At 40.8% G+C, this 16,277-nt stretch overlaps 1 protein-coding gene across 1 annotated transcript; it reads left to right on the forward strand.

The window, feature by feature from the left end:
* Window positions 1-4,171: 4,171 nt before the first annotated feature.
* On the forward strand, window positions 4,172-14,456 carry LOC311506736 (protein NLRC3-like; the record flags this gene model as incomplete). The annotated part of the gene is made up of 11 exons (XM_084570811.1): window positions 4,172-4,217; window positions 5,417-5,539; window positions 6,173-6,292; window positions 6,657-6,850; window positions 7,393-8,711; window positions 9,216-9,700; window positions 11,040-11,213; window positions 11,294-11,467; window positions 12,442-12,619; window positions 13,354-13,496; window positions 14,279-14,456. Exons 2-11 carry the CDS (start codon window positions 5,421-5,423, stop codon window positions 14,454-14,456), a joined length of 3,084 nt encoding a protein of 1,027 aa, XP_084426937.1. The 5' UTR covers window positions 4,172-4,217; window positions 5,417-5,420.
* Window positions 14,457-16,277: the final 1,821 nt, after the last annotated feature.

Below are 16,277 nucleotides of genomic sequence, written 5' to 3' on the forward strand. Positions count from 1 at the left end.
ATTTAATTTAATTTAAGCTTTTACTATTGCAGTAACAGACTGGGAGCGTCCACATTAATCTGTGTCTGAATGTCTCTTGTGTTTTTGAGTTAGTAGACAAACTGAAGTGAAAGGTCACGTGTTACTGTGCACCTGCAGAGATAAAGGATGAGAAAACTAACTCTGTGGCTGGAGAGGAAACTGAAACCTGGCCACGTTTCAAAGTGGCTGCAGTTTGTCTGGGACTGCTGTGCCTCCTCTTGGTCACCTCAGTCGTAGGAGTCGGTGTACTGTGTGAGTATTCACGGAGATCGTCCCCAAAGAGAAACAGAAGGAGAGGAAGAAGAAGGAGACTGAACTTGTGTTGTGTTCTCAGACGACAGAGACTTTCGTCAGCTGTCCTGAGACCTGGCCAATCACACAGAGGAGAGACGGCAGCTCCTGAACAGAGTCCACAACCTGACTGAAGAGAGAGGCCAGTTACAGACCAGTCAGTCCAATAATATTAGAAGAGATTACATTTGATCTGGAAAGCAGGTGGAGGTGGTTTCACCTGCATATGAGTTGACACTGCGTTACTGTTTGGGTGCAGGGTCTTTGGTTTGTGCATGGGCTTGATAACCTGGGGAGGGGTGGATAAAAGTTTATTTTTGGTATTTCAAGTTTTCATTTAAAACCAAAACCTGTTGTTTGTAGAAACAAGAGACGTTATTCTGTTGTCTAAAGCAAAAAAAAAAAAATGAGAAAATTCATATTTGATTTAATTGTCTTTCTACTAACGTGACTTGAAAATTAATGGTACTGTCCTTGAATGAAACAGGAAGTAGTCAACATGATGAATTTCCAGGTCCCAAAGTCCCAGTAGCTCAGTTGCACATAAAACACTCTTGAGAACCACAAGTAAAAAGAAAAATAGACGAAGACAGTTAAACATAAAAATAATAAAATAATAAAAAAAATCAGACAGAAATCAGACAGAAGTAAATATATATTATATACATAGAAGGATCAGTAAGATGCAATAATGTGCATTAAGATGAATAACATGGAGTTATCTGTTACAGAAAGGTGAGTCGTTGTCCAGCTGGATAGAGTAAGGGATGAATGACGTCCTGCAGCTGGATCAGTCTGTTGGAGAATGAAGCACCAAAATGAATTTCACATTTAAGGTCTTGACTAAAACAGCGTCTCACTTTGGACAAACTACTATTATACTCAGGTGACCATTTATTTATCATTTAGCGCCACCTTGAGGATATAATTTGCACAACTAATGACCCAAACACTGAGAATGACTCGAGTACAGAGGCCAAAAATCAAAAGTTAAACATCAAAACAGCAAACAATAAAAGAAAGAAATGCTGGGAACTGGGCAGTGACAACATGCCAAAGAAACAGGTATACAAAATAAAACAGGAAGTAATTCATTAATGGTCGTCACTAATGGCTTGTGCTAATTAAAACAGATGCACTGATCGGACACTCAGGATCAATCCTGGAGAAAATACTGATTAGTCTAGTAACTGTACGGTATCCAAGTAGTGAACAAACCTGAACATCTGACATGTGCATTTCCTCAAGAACATGTCCTGATGGATGGAGGAGGTTTGGCTGCAGCTGTTACCTTTTATCCACAACAAGGAGGATGTGGGACGACAGCAGAAGTCAGTGTCTGAACCAGGGATCAGTCCTGGTGATTGTTAACAGCTGGAAGGAAATGGTGAGGCTATGAATGTGTACAGAAACACAATCTGAAGCGATGGTGTGACTCTTCTTCTTCCTCAGGTGTTTCTGAATACGCTCGCAGCCCGTTTGAAGTTCTGGATTGCCCTCAGTCAAACCACCTCCATGAGCATCTGGACGTGGACTGATGGAAGGTCCCTCAGAGCTGCGTAAGTTCTGAAGGATTTATAATCTTAAAGCTTTTTCACATCTTATTTTGATGAGTCTGCCTCTACAGCATAGCTTGATGAGATGTTCAGTGGTTTAAAGCGTGACGTCTTACAATATTAGCTGACAGGGATGTTTGGATCACTTTCTTTCTAGGCACTGGATACATGGACGGACGTTCATTCAATTACCACTCTAGGACTAGGAGCTGTGCAGCTTTTAACAGCTTCCACGCTGGATTCCATCAGAGGACGTTTAGGTCGTGGAGCAATGAGATATGTACTCAGACACTGCAGTGGGTGTGTGAGAAAGAAGCTGAGGATGAAACCAAACCTGGTTTCTGACATGTGATGTTCTTTTTCACTTGTTAGCTGTCTGCCTGACACTTGTCTCCACCTCTTTGACCATTTATAAATTAGCTGGAAGTTAGGTGGAGTCAGAAGCTGCTAAGATGGAGACGACCAAAGACACCACTCTGAGTTTCAGAACCATGATGGAGGAGAGTTTATCCATCTTCATGTACAGGCAGTGGTTGAACATTATAAACACATAAATGTTTAAAGGAGAAAGAAAAGTGTCTGTGTTGGTCTTTTTGTTGATGCACTTGAGCCACGTTCACCTGCTCCCACTAACTTTGCTGCTTATTACTGGATATGAGATCTATGATGGTGTTGTGAGGATGGTGACTGAACTGTGAAGAGATGTGAAATTGTTGGTGTAAAGGGAGAAGACATCTGGGCCCATATTCCTAAAGATTCTGATAATCCTCTCAGAGAGCTTCTAACTTAGTCTAAAAATTCCTAGCTAGGAGTCTTAGCTTAGGAGTGATTCCAGAACATTCTCAGAGAACTCTGATCTTAGTGAGGAGGTGTGGTTGACCCCATTGATAGGTAAAAGGTGTGATTGGTTGATCCTAAAAGCTAGATAAAAATACACTTTTGGTGATAATGGGCATAGAATGGACCATCAAATCAATAGACTTAATCATAGAATCTCAAATAATATTTGACATATAATGAAAATAAACAGTAAGCTATACTTTAAAATTATCCTACAAAATGTGTGATTAAACTCAGGCCCACTTGCACAGTATTCACATGCTGATACCTGTAGTTGAGGGGGGATTGTTTTGTCCCCCAGAGGGGGACAAAACAATCCCCCCTCAACAACAGGTAAGTACCCAGTTGTTAATGGAAATTAGCTGCACCAGTTTCTGGTTATTAGCATAACAAGCATGTTTTTTCAGGAGGAGTTCCTATTTAAACCTGTCCCCACCAGTCCCCTAGAACTGAAGAAGCTACTCGGATGAGTGGTGAAACGTTTTCTCAAAAAACTCTACAAGTCCAGTTGCCTTTTTTGAACCTTTGTTGGATATACCATGACCTGGATGACTGAGAACCTCCACAGACATGGGGAGCCACTGTCCTCTAACAAGTGGCAACTGGCTGGCACATAATGTCCCTCGAAAAGCCATGAGGTCACTCTCAGAGAGTATTCTAACAATATCACCCATTCAGCCTATTTTCACCAACACAATATCTCCCGTCGCCGTTCATCCCTCTCAACTGACAATACTGCCACTCTTGTCCATAGCCTGGTCACGTCCCATCTGGACTACTGCAACTCCCTCCACAACACCAGGGAATCCTGCAATATCCATGAATTCTCTTTTATGACCCCGCAAAGTGTGGATATCCAGCGGAAACGAAACAAACTGTGTCACAATTTGAGGCTGTGACACGATGTCAGTGTTTGCTCGATGACCTTGCTGATTGTTGTGACAGACCCAAGTCATCACTCCTGCATTGTTGCATTTTTCCTGTTGCTAAATACCTCAGTGTTGTGATGACTTTCATTTCCGGTGAAATTGCATTGTGGCGTTGGGTTGAAGAAGTTTATTTTCAGCCATTTTTCCTCTGCTTAAGAAACTCCTAAGGCTCCTAAAAGTCCTCCTCCCTGCTCTTAACAGATCTCACTGTAGGAGCTCTCTTAAGAGCTAAGATTCTTTAGGAATACCTTTTATCTTTACTAGGATCTACTTTAAACTTTGAGGGGAAAACATCATGATTCTAAGAGTTAAGAATCTGCTTCTTTATTATTATTATTATTATTATTAGTCTGGAAAAGAACGTTTTATTGACGTGGTTTTAATGTAAAGATAAAGTGACGGTATCTTTATAGAGTGGTGCTCATAAACACAACATGTACACAGTCTGATACACAGAGGTTAAATCATCTGACTTCCTGGAGAGGGGAGGAGCTCACCTGATCAGGTGATCAAAGTTCATGAGAACAGGTAGGAAACAACAAAATCAGCTCAGATGTCGTTTTGACTGGACAGAGGAAGGGTGAGTGTTAACACAACATTATTATAATTGTCAGCATCTCAGAGTCCGTTTTTGCTTTATGGACTTTGGAGTGAAGGAGATCAGGTTTCTGTGACTCCTCCTTGTATTATGGTAACCAGGTGTGTGGTTCGATGGCAGTTAGGAAATTAGCTGACTATGCCAACTGCGAGAGCAGACGTGTTTCGCTGAATCTGGCGGGAAATAACGATGAATGACAAGATAGCCATCAGTCAGACATGCGATTTACAGCGTACAGCATGACTGGTGCAGCTGAAAGAGAAGCTGCCTCAGGCACCGCAGGAACAGCAAATCCACACAAACATTAGAGTTAATTCCTGGTGTATACAGTAGTGGTGTGTGATACCGCTAGCTTTTTAAATTAAAAGATTTATGTTAAAAAAAAAAGCAGAAAAAAATATTAACATATGCAATTTTTATGGCATTTTTGAAGAGGACACTTTTGTCCCTTAATGGTAACAACATAACAATTTACGTTACACAGTGTAAAAATAAAGTATTATGGGATTTGTTTTTGAAATATTAAAATTTGTTAAAAAATACACCCCTTTGCCAAATATCATAGCGGCAAGCATAACCAACGCTAAGTAATCAAAAAAATAAAACTTGAAAAAGGACATTTTTGTCCATATCAGGTATATTATAAATAATATAAAGAAGTGTTTAGGAAGTACAATATAACACAAAAATAAGACAACATTTCTCCCCTTTAGTGTACTTTTTTCTTCTTTTCAGGGGTCTGTCGGGCCAGGGGACGGGGAATTAAAAAAATTTCTCTATGCTTATACAAGTTTGTTGTGTAACCACTGTATCTTACAGCCTTTTTACAAATAGTACAACTTGCCATCGTTTCATTTTCGGCCTGAAAATATAACAAAACAACAGCCCTACTCTTTCTCTCTGCCATTCTCCTGCTCTGTCTCTGTGTTGTGTGTAATGTGCTGCTACTGGCTGGGCCTGGCTGGTTATGGTGGGCAGGGCTTGGTTACCTGGCGCCACAGAGTCACGTGACGGTACAGGTACAACAAACACATGAGAGGGGGAACAGAGTGAGCCTGCTCTGCTCTGTGACATCAGCAGCATTTAGACAAACACAGTCAGGTTGCCTCATTAATGAAACGAGAGAAACTGAAACTTAAGTATCGATCTCATTACATTTGGATCGATCCGATACCTCTCAGACTGATGGAAGTCCAGAAGATGGAGGAAGAGGAGGACAGAGTCAGCTGTCTGTCTATGAAGAGTGACTGTTCCAAAGGACGTCCTCCAGACTTCAGTGAAGAACCTGGGCCCTCAGAAACAAAGTAAGAGAACTGCTACTAACTCCATTATTTGACTCATTTTGCATGGCAGTAGATTTTCTGTCCCTGATGGTTGATTCATCTTTACTCAAACATCTGTAGTTTGTTTATTTACAGCTACTGTTGGAGCCATTATATATTTTGCAGTTATCTTTAATTTAAATCACTGTTTTCATGTATTTACATGCAGTTCTTGGGTTTTACCTAAGGGGAGCACCAGTGTGGAAGTGCATATAGCTAAGCTACAGGTGGGGGAAATCAGGTGTGTGTTTGTGGGGAAGCAAACAGTTTTTTGACTGTGTCAGCTGGGAGCTCATCAAAATGACTGGCGTATTAAAGATTCAAGGATTCAAGGATTCTTTATTGTCATTACAACACATGTTGGTACATGGGAAGGAACGAAATTGGTTTCTGGTATATGGATTTGGGACAATGATGTAATATTTTCAACGTGCTGAGAGTATCTTCTGTGCCTAAACATAAATGGACTTCGAGAATCCGACACATCTGGACAAGTTCACCTGCACACTACCTCAGTGGCTTATTTAAGTTCATTTAGTTTTCTTTAAGTCAAATGACTTCCATCTCAGAATTGATCAGTGATTGATGAGAATAAAAACACATTTGTTTCTGCAGAGGTCAGAACAACAGACAGAGAGCAGAGTATCCAGTATCCAGCTGTCTGTCTATGAAAAGTGACTGGTCGATTGGACGTCCTCCAGACTTCAGTGAAGAACCTGGACCATCGGATACAAAGTAAGAGACTATTTCTACTGTAAACTGACCTGATGGAAGACTTTAGGATGAAGCAGACATGTTTTCCTAAAAGATTTATAGTCATGATTTAGACATTTTAGTTCAGGTAGGTAAGATCCTAGTCTGCGTTTTAGAACCAGGAAGGACTGATGGTATTTCTGTAGTAAAACACCTGAGAACCTCCATTTCAGAATGTGTGTTGATCAAAGCTGGAGAGTTCATATCAAATGGATTCAAACTGAAAAGTAGTCACACTTTTCTTGTTCTCTGTGAGCATCTGAGTTTTGGGACAGTGTTTCCAAATGCTGATATTTCTCACCAACAATCTCCAAATGATTTTAGTGACAAAGAAATGTGTTGACAGAGAGAAGAAGAGGAGTCATGTTTCTGTGGAGGAGCAGCTGTCCTGCTGTGCTTTGTGTCAGGATGTCCTGAAGGATCCAGTCTCTACCAGCTGTGGACACTGGTTCTGCAGACAGTGCATCACCTTATTCTGGGACCAGTCGCCTTCATCAGGAGACTCCTCCTGTCCCCAGTGTGGAAAAAGATCCAGAACAAGTATGACTGTACATCTGTCTGCTGATGGATTTTCTTTTCTGTTGATTTAATTTAGACACATTATTTTTTTCTACATCATAGGAATCTAAGATCATTATAATATCATTCTAAATGAAATCTCAGCGAAATTTCACTGCAATGGTTCTGCCCCTATAACAGGCTTTTATTGTGAAAGAGCCAGAGGAAATGCAGTGTGTTTATCATATGATTAGCAGTATTTCATGGTTGGTGCTGTTAAAAACAAAACATGAACATATTGTGCACCATTTTATTGGTATCACTCTAAATTTTTCCAGGGAGGAAGAAACAACCACAGTGAGCTGTTAGATGAAGAGCTGCATATATGCTACCTCTGCTGTCAATCAAACGCTGACATGGCCCCCCAGAGGCTGAAAGAATAAAACATCATTTTGAAAGTTTCCTAACTAACCTAAAGAAACAACTCTTTACAAAACATCTAAAAGTAGTCAGTTTTCTGTTCTTTGTGACTTCTAACAGGCATGACTGAATTATTTTTCTCTCATGTTTGTTCTTTTTTCCAGCTGATATTGGTCTGCAGGAGGTTTTAGATGAACATAAGATCAGTCTGAGGAGGAGATGTGAACATGTGACTGAAGGCACTGATGTAACAGGAAGTGGAACCCTCTTCAACAGGATCTACACTGAGCTCTACATCACAGAGGGACAGAGTGAAGAGGTTAATACCCAACATGAGGTGAAGCAACTTGAGACAGCTTCCAAGATGAAGGTCCTCCATGACACTCCAATCAAGTGCCACGACATCTTTAAAGTCTTACCTGACCAACAGAGACACATCAGAGTGGTTCTGACCAATGGCGTCGCTGGTGTTGGAAAAACCTTTTCAGTGCAGAAGTTCACTCTGGACTGGGCAGAGGGTTTGGAAAACCAAGATATCAGTGTGGTGATAGTGCTTTCATTCAGGGAGCTGAACTTGATCAAAGATGAGCAGTACAGTCTTCTCAGGCTTCTCCATGTTTTCTATCCAACATTACAGAAGGTCACAGCAGAGGAGCTGGCTGTCTGTAAACTTTTGTTCATCTTTGACGGCCTGGATGAAAGCAGACTTTCACTGGACTTCAACAACAGTGAGGTTGTGTCTGATGTCACACAGAAGGCATCAGTCAACGTGCTGCTGACAAACCTCATCAAGGGGAAACTGCTTCCCTCGGCTCTTGTCTGGATCACTTCCCGACCTGCAGCAGCCAGTCAGATCCCTCCGACATGTGTTGACAGGGTAACAGAAGTGCAAGGCTTTACTGACACCCAGAAGGAGGAGTACTTTAGGAGAAGGTTCAGTGATGAAGAGCTGTCCAGCAGAATCATCTCCCACATCAAGACATCTAGGAGTCTCCACATCCTGTGTGGAGTCCCAGTCTTCTGCTGGATCACTGCTACAGTTCTGGAGCACATGTTGACTACAGAGCAGAGAGAAGAGCTGCCCAAGACCCTGACTGACATGTACTCACTCTTTGTGATGGTTCAGACAAAGAGGAAGAAGAACAAGTACCATGAGGGACATGAGACGAGTCCACAGGAGCTGATGGAGGCTGACAGGGAAGTTCTTCTGAAGCTGGGGAGGCTGGCGTTTGAAGAGCTGGAGAAAGGAAATATCATGTTCTACAAAGAAGACCTGGAGCGCTGTGGTCTTGATGTCACAGATGCCTCAGTGTATTCAGGAGTTTGTACAGAGATCTTCAAAAGAGAGAGTGTTATCTTCCAGAAATCAGTCTACTGCTTTGTTCATCTGAGCGTTCAGGAGTTTCTGGCTGCAGTCTACATGTTCCACTGTTACACCAACAGGAAGAAAGAGGTCCAGGTCCTGCAGGACTTCCTGGGGAAAGACCATGATGAGGATGTTGATGATAAGGATGAAGAGGATAGGGATGAGGATGATGAGGATGATAATGATGATGATGAGGAAGATAATGAGGATGAGTATGATGATAATGATGATGATGAAGTGGATAGGGATGAGTATGATGATGATGATGAGGAGCAGGGGGAGGAGGAGGAAGATGAGGAAGATAATGAGGATGAGTATTATGATGATGATGATGATGATGATGATGATGATGATGAGGAGGAGGATGAGGATGATGATAAGGAAGATAAGGAGAATGAGTATGAGTATGAGGTTGAAGAGGTTGATGATGATGAGGAGGATGAGGATGAGGATGATGATAAGGAAGATAAGGAGAATGAGTATGAGTATGAGGTTGAAGAGGCTGATGATGATGAGGAGGAGGAGGAGGAAGAGGAGGAGGAGGAGGAGGAGGAGGAGGAGGAGGAGGATGAGGATGAGGATGACAATGATGATGAGGATGGGGATGGGGATGAGGATGAGGATGCTGACATGGACAGTTTATCTCTGGATGACTTCCTGTATGGAGCCATGAAGAAATCCCTGAAGAGTAAAAATGGTCACCTGGACTTGTTTGTTCGCTTCCTTCATGGTCTGTCTCGAGAGTCCAACCAGAGACTCTTAGGAGGCCTGCTGGGTCAGACGGAAAACAGTCCAGAAATCATCCAGAGAGCCATCAACAAGCTGAAGGAGATGAACACTTATAAAATCTCTCCTGACAGAAGCATCAACATCTTCCACTGTCTGATAGAGATGAACGACCTCTCAGTTTATCAGGAGATCCAAGAGTTCATGAAATCAGAGAACAGATCAAAAAAGGAACTCTCTGAGATCCACTGCTCAGCTCTGGCCGACATGCTGCAGATGTCAGATGAGGTTCTAGATGAGTTGGACCTGGAGAAGTACAACACATCAGAGGAGGGACGACGGAGACTGATCCTAGCTGTGAGGAACTGCAGAAAGGCTCGGTGAGTCCTGATGTGATGTTTGACATAAGAGATTAGTAGTTTAGTTTTTGCTTTTAAGTTTAAGAATCTTGTTTTTCTTTGTTTTATTTGTTATAACAATTAGAATTTATCAGTTAAAAGACCCCCCAGAAGGGGCTAAAAAGCTTTGTCAGAGATTCTACATTGACTGCACCGCAAAGTGTAATGACACCAACTTTAGGACTCAGTCAAGAGTGCCATCAGAACATGAACAACTACAATGCTAACTCATTTTATAGACACAGTAAGATAAGAAATACAATACATACACCAACATGTACTGTTCACCTTCCATCTGCATCAGAAATAGATAAGAACCTCAACCTAGAGCATAGTAGGGAGCTGTTGTAGGGAGCAAAAAGAGAACATCTTTCCATCGGAGTTCAACTTATTCTAAATTTTCTGGAGTCAAAGTGAAGAAATGTTTTTTTAACCAGATGTCTTCATTCTGACTGTGTGGATCAAATCACACTATGGAAAATATGGACGCCTAAATGTAGCTTCATGTTCCCTCTTTCATCTGCAAGATGAAAGCAAACAAAGATTATTGTTAATAGTCTGCAGCTAACAAGACTGCTTTGAAATCCATTAGATCACTGTACAAACAAGCTCTGAAAATACTAGACAAAAGATCAAGTCGGTATCATCACTGTGCCATACTGGGCAAGTATAACATGCTTAGCCTCGAAAACCTCATACTATATTCTGACATGCGCCTAATACATAAAATAATTCACAATGCTGCTCCACCACCTCTGAAAAAATTTGTCCAATCCTGCTCTGAACGAATAGGCAGAGCCACCAGATCCATTACTAGGGGAGATTGTAGCCTTCCAAATCGGAGCACTGCATTTGCGCAATCAGCTTTCTCTTTTAAAGCGACTAAAGCCTGGAACACTCTCCCCAGTTATCTAAAAAGTGTTACAGATTTCCGTACTTTCTCACATGAAGTGAAAAAATGGATTTTAAGTAATCAGTCTTGTCAGCACTAATCATTATTCTGTATACTTTTAATTGATTGAGTGTGTGTGTGTGTTTGTGTGTGTGCGCGTGTGTGCATGCCTGTTATTCCTATTCCATTTTACCTTATATTATTCTTCTTACCTGCCCAGGGACTGCAGATGGAAATTAGCTCCTAGCTATAATCTGGTACAAGCCATCTTTTTACTTTGCGTAATTAATGAACCTTGTACATGGTCCCTGTCTTAAATAAACCAATAAAATAAAATAAATAAAATGAAGAGAGTCATTACACAGGAAGATGAAATGAGCTGTAAACTGTTTGATTTTAATACAGATTTTATATGTTTCCTAATCACAGACTTTCTGAATGTGGACTCTCAGAGATTGATTGTGAAGTTGTGTCCTCAGCTCTGAAGTCAAACCCTTCATATCTGACAGAGCTGGCCATGAATTATAATAACCTGCAGGATTCAGGAGTGAAGCTGCTGTCGGCTGGACTGGAGAGTCCACACTGTAGACTGGAGACTCTGAGGTCAGTTTACTGACTGGAACCGCTGTAGGTTTAAAGTTTAAATCATTGTCTGATGTGTGATGTGATGATTCTTTATCCAGATTGAAGAGCTGCAGTTTGTCAGAGATCGGCTGTGATTCTCTGGTCTCAGCTCTGAAGTCCAACCCCTCTCATCTGAAACATCTGGACCTGAGTGACAACAGTCTGCAGGATTCAGGAGTGAAGCAGCTGTGTGGTTTTCTGGAGAGTCCACTCTGTAGACTGGAGACTCTGAGGTCAGTCCGGTGACTGTCTGTTACTGTTGTAGAGCTGATATGTTTAATGACCAACTGAACCTCATTTATGTTCATCCAGAACTTCCATCCATAAAGATGTAAATTTCTATGGGATTAAGAAATGAAAAAAAATGTTCTGACAGTTTGAAACTCTGAAAAGTGAAAGCTTGGATAATGTTTTAAAAAGTCTGGAAAACATTCAGGTCCCGGTAAATATTATTTTATAATAGAGTTTTCCTTCTTCTTTTTACAGTGTTCTTCTTCTTCTTTTCAACATGTTTTCAGAGTTTCAAATTTAGTTTTAAAAGGTTGACATTTAATTTTGAAACTCAAAGCTGACTTTACAGCACCCGCTTTTCAGAGATGTGAACACACAGTTGGGAGCTTTTGGATCATGTCATTTTTGGCAGCGTTCTCTCTTTGATCCATTTTGAAAATGAAACCTGAAAAAAAGCAGGAGACAATGACTTGCTCTTCATCAATTTTCAAAATAAAATGTCCCACTTTAGAAGAGGAAGATTCAAGCTCTCCAGACTGTTTTAATCACATTTCTCAGCAGTTTTCAGACCAGCGTTTACAAGGAAAACAAACTGATGCACCAGGACACTCTGAAAACATGCTGAAGAAACACTAGAAAAAGAGTTCTGCAGCTGTGGAGAAACTCTAACACAAAATATGACTTACAGATATTTGAGTTTTTTTCAGACTTTTAAATCACCCTGTAAGCTTTCAAGATTTGTTTTCAGCCTTGCATTTTTTAATGTGATTTCAAGCTTTCAAAACTTTTATGTCAGACGTGAATCTCGTAAATGTCATTTTGTTCAAGATGAGAGTTTGTAGTAGAAACTGTAGAAAATGTCCACTGTTACTTGTTAAAGTCAATGAAGCTGACACAGTAATGTTGAGCTGCACATTTAAAACCTGAACACATCTGACTATTCATGATTTATCTACATCTTTTATTCTTTATTCAGATTGGAGTACTGCGGTTTGTCAGAGATCAGCTGTGATTCTCTGGTCTCAGCTCTGAAGTCCAACCCCTCCCATCTGAAACATCTGGACCTGAATGGAAACAAGCTGAAGGATTCAGGAGTGAAGCAGCTGTGTGGTTTTCTGGAGAGTCCAGACTGTAGACTGGAGACTCTGGGGTCAGTTCACTGACTTTTACTGTTTTAGATCTTACATTGTTATTCCACAACTGAATGTATGTATTTTCATATATAAAAAAACCCCCCAAAAAAACGTCCCTCTCACTCTCCTCGGGTGGTGTCTGTGTCATCCTCAAGCTCGGGTCCTCTAGCAGAGGCCTGGGAGTTTGAGGGTTCTGCGCAGTATCTTAGCTGTTCCTAGGACTGCGCTCTTCTGGACTGAGGCTTCTGATGTTGTTCCTGGGATCTGTTGGAGCCACTCCCCCAGTTTGGGGGTCACTTCCCCGAGTGCTCCTACTACCACGGGGATCACGCTCGCCTTGACCTTCCACATCTGCTCCAGCTGTTCTTTCAGCCACTTGGTTGTGTCTCTCCATGTACGCTGACCCGGCTAGCATCTTACACCCTGCTATTATGTGCTGGACTGTTTCAGGGGCATCTTTGCATAGTCTGCACCTTGGATCTTGTACCTTGTACCTAGGGCCTGTTCTTGTGCTGCCATGATCAGTGCCTCTGTGCTGTCTCTAAGTCCAGCCTTTTCTAGCCATTGGTAGGTCAATGGCTAGAAAAAAAAGAGGAGCTCACACACCTCACACTGTCACATCACTGTCTGTAGAAGACATGATGATGATCCACAATAACAGAAGGACAAAGTGAGTCAAACATGTCTGATTAGATTTCATCTACATCTTTTATTCTTGATTCAGGTTGAAGAGCTGCAGTTTGTCAAAGATCAGCTGTGATTATCTGGTCTCATCTCTGAAGTCCAACCCCTCCCACCTGAAACATCTGGACCTGAGTAAAAACAAGCTGAAGGATTCAGGATTGAAGAAGCTGTGTGATTTCCTGGAGAGCCCACTCTGTAGACTGGAGACTCTGAGGTCAGTTCACTGACACGTATGTTCATCCAGAACTTTCATCCATAAAGCTGTAATTTTCTATGGGATAAAGATTGTGCAATAAACTGAAACTGTGAAAAAAATAATTAAAGTTTGAAACCCAGTGAAAGTTTGGATAATGTTTTAAAAAGTCTGTAAAATATTCAGTTTTATTTCATATCTCAGTTTTCCTTCTTCTTTTTACAGAGTTTCAAATTCATCACTGTTCTCTTGGTGTATTAGTTTGTTTCCAGGTTTAAACTGTGATCTGAAAATTGAGTGTAGAAAAGTTCTGAAATCTTGAAACTTCTACTTTAAAAGGTTGACATTTTATTTGCAGTTCGTTTCAAAGCTGACTTTACAACACCCACTTTTCAGAGATTTGACCACATAGTTAGGAGCTTTTGGATCATGTGAAGCTAACCTAAACCTAAATAAAAGCAGGAGACAAAGACATGCTCTTCATCAGTTTACAAAATAATATGTCACTCCTTAAAAGAGGAAGATTCAAGCTGTCCAAACTGTTTTGATCACATTTCTCAGCAGTTTTCAGACCAGCATTTACAAGGATTCAGACCTGGAAAACAAACTGATGCATCAGCAGAACAGAGACACTCTGAAAACATGTTGAAGAAACACTCGAAAAAAGAGTTTGTAATAGAAACTGTAGAAAATGTCCACTGTCAGTTGTTAAAATCAATGAAGTTGACACAGTAATGTTGAGCTGCACATTTAAAACCTGATCACATCTGGCTATTCATGATTTAGCTACATCTGTTATTCAGATTAAGGAGGTGCAGTTTGTCAGAGATCAGCTGTGATTCTCTGGTCTCAGCTCTGCAGTTCAACCCCTCCCATCTGAAACAAATGGACCTGAGTTACAACAAGCTGCAGGATTCAGGAGTGAAGCAGCTGTGTGGTTTTCTGGAGAGTCCAGACTATAGACTGGAGACTCTGATGTGAGTTTTCTTTTTTTGTCTTCAGATTAATATGATGTGAATGTAGTGGTGACTCTAAATTGCAGACATAAAGCTCATATTCTGATCCACATTGATCTTAATGGGAAACTATTTTCTCTTTCTGTGGTTTAGTCCGTTGTAGCAGAGGCATGTTGAGGTACACATTATAAACTTTCATAGAAGAAGAAAAATCCTCCACACTTGATTTATTTTCACTTTTAAGTCTGCCTGACATTTAAATCAGAACTAAAATCTTCTTTAATAAATGTTGTGGAGTCTGTTGATGATAATACTGAATGAAAACGTGACGGCATGTGAAAAGTTAACTGGACTGGAACTGGACAGTCTGTAAAACATCTTAATCGATTCCATTCTGAAATAAGACGAGACAGCTTCTTTTCACCAGAAAAACTCCTCACAGTTTGTCTCTGGTAAAGTAGTTTCATGGAGCTCCAAGCTGCCCCATCATTCCAGCTGTGTTAACTCAGGACTTGTTGCTGTCGGTGCATCATACCTTCTGGATGATCTCCTCTCCTCTCGGATGTTTCAGGTCCATAGCAGTACTCTGAAATCAGACATTACAACCAAACTTGGATGAATCTCAACATCAACACATCACACTGTGAGAAGAACATTCCCTCTGCTTCTTGTGATTTGTAGATCTATTTTGTTTGTGGAAAAGTCTGAAATTTGATAATCTGCAGCCACCAAACATTCACAAACCCAGAAAACCAACGGTAACAGGTACTGCTGACATCAGAGAAAAGAAATATTACATCCACTGATGGCTGCTCCACAGCTTCAGACTATTTTCACCTCTCAGTTCAAACTAACCATCAACAGTTCTATCCACAATCATTTGAAGTGTTTCTATTGGAACCATTGATCCATTTCTCTTACTTCTTCTCAGTCACAGCTTCTTCAGCTGATACAAGTGGCTCAACATTTAGACACATAGTGGCTCCAAAGGTCTCAGATCACAAGTGAACATTCTTCTCTTTTGTCTTAGTGTTGACTTTAACACAGAGTGCTGCTGATCAGTCTCAGTATCTGTTCAATGACAACAGCATGCTGACGTATGAACCAGAAATATTTCTTCTGTTTTACATGTCAGACGTTGTTGTCAAACTTTGTGATAACTTCCAGGTTTATGTGAAAACATGATAGATTTTTGACTTGATGACACTGTGCACATATATGTTAAGTATTTACAGAATTGTTTAACTAAGGACTGTTTCCTGTTAACACTGTCTAAAAGGAAATACTGTGTTAGAAAATGTGTGTGTCATCTCATAAAGTAACGTGAAAACTTAACGCAAACTATTTTTTTCATAACACATTAAATCAGGTTTAGCTGCATGTAACATTTCTTTCTACTGTCCGGTGAGTATGTTCTATTTTTTTACAACCTGGACCTTGTTTCTAGCATAAAATATCATCGTTTACTCACCAATATCACTTTTGTTTCATTTGCACTTGTTCAGGAGATAATTAGATCAGCGTATATCCATGTAGCGGGAGGGCTCAGGGCACCGAGACGCAACCTCTGAATAACGCATTATCTGCCACGAAACTCATTCAGTTTGCCAATATTTTGTTATGATACGCTAGTGCTATTCCCGTTAAGTCTGGAGTTACGTGTTATCATTACGTGCTACTGCTAGTTTTTTGCAACATAGCTGAATATTTTCCGATTCTGAGGTTGTGGACAAACAAGCCAACCGTAGCGAGTGCGTGTGCAGCTCAGAGACGACATCGTCCAGGTCAGAAGACACCATCCGGGGTCTGTAGGTCAATCTCCCGAATGATGATAACGCGTATCTCC

This window comes from Chelon labrosus (genome assembly GCF_963514085.1).
Source record: "Chelon labrosus genome assembly, chromosome: 2".
Classification (NCBI taxonomy): Eukaryota; Metazoa; Chordata; class Actinopteri; order Mugiliformes; family Mugilidae; genus Chelon; species Chelon labrosus.